Source organism: Salmo salar, chromosome 02 (assembly GCF_965601325.2).
Source record: "Salmo salar chromosome 02, fSalSal1, whole genome shotgun sequence".
Taxonomy (NCBI): Eukaryota; Metazoa; Chordata; class Actinopteri; order Salmoniformes; family Salmonidae; genus Salmo; species Salmo salar.
The window spans coordinates 44,470,077-44,472,500 of record NC_138292.1 but is presented as its reverse complement, the minus strand read 5'-3'; the positions used below and the strand labels follow the sequence as shown (position 1 = coordinate 44,472,500).

The 2,424-nt window shown below is 42.0% G+C and overlaps 1 protein-coding gene across 1 annotated transcript in view; it reads right to left on the bottom strand.

Moving 5' to 3' along the window:
- The window catches only part of LOC106583590 (sal-like protein 3), an 18,068-nt gene extending 15,988 nt beyond the window's left edge, over positions 1–2,080 (bottom strand). The window contains exon 1 of the mRNA XM_014167956.2: positions 657–2,080. Coding sequence (XP_014023431.1) covers positions 657–738 — 82 coding nt within the window. The 5' untranslated portion in view covers positions 739–2,080. The remainder of the gene's footprint in view (positions 1–656) is intronic.
- Between the last annotated feature and the right edge of the window lie 344 nt (positions 2,081–2,424).

Here is a 2,424-nt window from a genome sequence, read left to right as displayed (position 1 = left end):
AAAACTATCGGAGTTTCTTATGAACCATACTCTGAAACAGATAGCTCACTTGCACTCGTATAACGCAGTAGGAGATCTATTTGCATGTAAAAACTAAGACAGGTATGAAATTGTTGTTGGGAGTTATCGAATTAACACTGTTAAATGCCGACTTAAGGCCATTGCATTTGCTTGTGTTATGTTGCTTTGTTACCTAAAAGCACAACCAACGACCGTAGGCTATTAAAAGTGCCGTCAAAAGTGTTTTTGATAGTACCTTAGCGTGCTCTGAATAAAGCTTGAAATGTCACCAAATGACTTTCTTGTAATAAAACAGGTAGGCTAGTTATTGGAGTAAGTAAAGAAATAGTTCCCAGCTCTTTTGGCGGTTGCGTTGGGTTTCACAACATGATGAAACCGGTGGAAGCGACAAGGAGAGCTATGCGTAAAACCATAAACAAAGTTTCGCAGGGACCACGACATATAGATGTAGAAACACTTTCTATTTGAAGTCATATGACCGATATTATAAAGTCACTTCTACATAAAAAAAAACTTGCCTTTCCAACACAAATTATGTCCCGGAAAAGCTTGTATTCGGAGAAAACAATACGTTTTGTAGACTTGGACATGCGTTTAAAAAGATTGTCCCACCCGCAGATAGAAGCATAACTTACCATTTTCGGACACCACCCCGGCTATTGTGGGATCCTCGTCCGACTTGAGATGCTGTGGCTTCGCTTGCTTGCGACGGGACATGCTGCTGGTACGCTGCGAGATGTTTCTGCTTTTTGCAGATACATCAGCAGCGACCGAATGAAAAACTAAAAAAAAAAAAAATCACAAATAGTCTGGTTGCAAAAATTACGGGAATTAGCTAGTGTTGCTGTTGCGTGGATTGCGCATGTCGGTATATAATTATGATAGTGAATAATGCATTGCGATTAATGGTACTGTGTGAGAGGGATTGGCTGAAGTCCAGCGGACACACACTGGATATGGTAATGAGGGACAGACTAAGCAATTAGCTGCTTCACTCTCAGACTATCTGTCTCTCTTCTCTTGCTATCCACCTCCTCCAACAACACACCAAATCTCGCTTGTTACGCCCAGCATTCATGGGGGTCTACGTCGCGGAAGGTCAGCTTTTCTCCTTTTCTGTGGAGCTTTCTTTCACTAGTGCTGGAGATTCATTGATGCAATTCTTTTCTTGCGTGTATCCAATACTTCAGCCATGCTTTTAAGTAGTATTTTCCACTTGGGTTGTGAACTTGTGATAATTTAGATGACGGAATTCGAACAGTTTGCCTCAATGCTCATACTTTCCATCCATCTTTTCTTCCATCTTATTTAGGCTAGATAACTTTTGTCCCACGACTGAGTACTTCCTCTGAATGTGGCTGTGTGCATCTGAAAGTGTTTTTAATGTCCCAGAAGCGGTTCAGTCTTTTTTTTTTAATCTTCATATAATTGACAGCATCTTCATTCAAATAACCTCCTTGCCGTTGGACATCAGTCGCCGACACCCGCTAGAAGCGGATGACACGGATAAAGTTTTTGAGGATGGTTGTGAGTTTTTCCCAGTGCGCCTTGATGATGCAATTCCGTTGTAAAGGGGAATTATAAAAGTTCGGTTTGATTGCCAGCGAACAAGCAAGGAACATACTCGTTCGAATTGACACTCAAAGTTTGTTTTGCGTCTTCTCAGAATCGGCGCGCCTTGTCGGAGTTATGAAGTACGAAATAGTTCCTTGTCTCTATACGCACCTAATCGTTTGTATAATGAGCGTTTATTAAAAAGATTAAAAAATACACCCCAACTGGCGCTGCTGAGTGGCTAGATGTGCTCTTCCCCCTCGTGGTGCTTTGCTCCCGGCTGCGCGTTTGTCTCGAGCTGCTCTCCAAAGTCCCCTCTCTTCCGTCAGTTGCTCGCCAAAGACCCCGGTCCTTTCCAAAGAGCTTTTGATCCGAAAAAACATCTATCTACGTACTCATATGTCGGACATGAAAGTCGTCTTCGACTTCACTTGATGGTTCGTAACAGGAGCACTGCTTGGGAGGTTTGATGTAGCCGTTGTTGCCCTCGCCTTTAGCTCGGTGTGTGGGGACTGTGCTGTGTGTGAGAGAGTTAAACCTTGGGCTAGGTTCAGCCCATTGCGTTGAGCGACCGCTAGGATGTACCACACCGTTATTGTTTAAAAGCATCACATTAGGCTATGGATTCCACGACGGAGCGATTTGATACCATATAGACATATATTTCCAAATATCAACCATCGCAATCATCAGTTTGTCTAAAGTGTAGTAAATAATATTGACCTATAAATGGGTCTGTGACTTTATGCGTATCTGATTAGATTCCGTTTCCCTATAGCTTCTAACATTAATTTATTGCGAACAATGTACTATATATTTGATCATATAGGCCTAATTTTAATTTTTGTA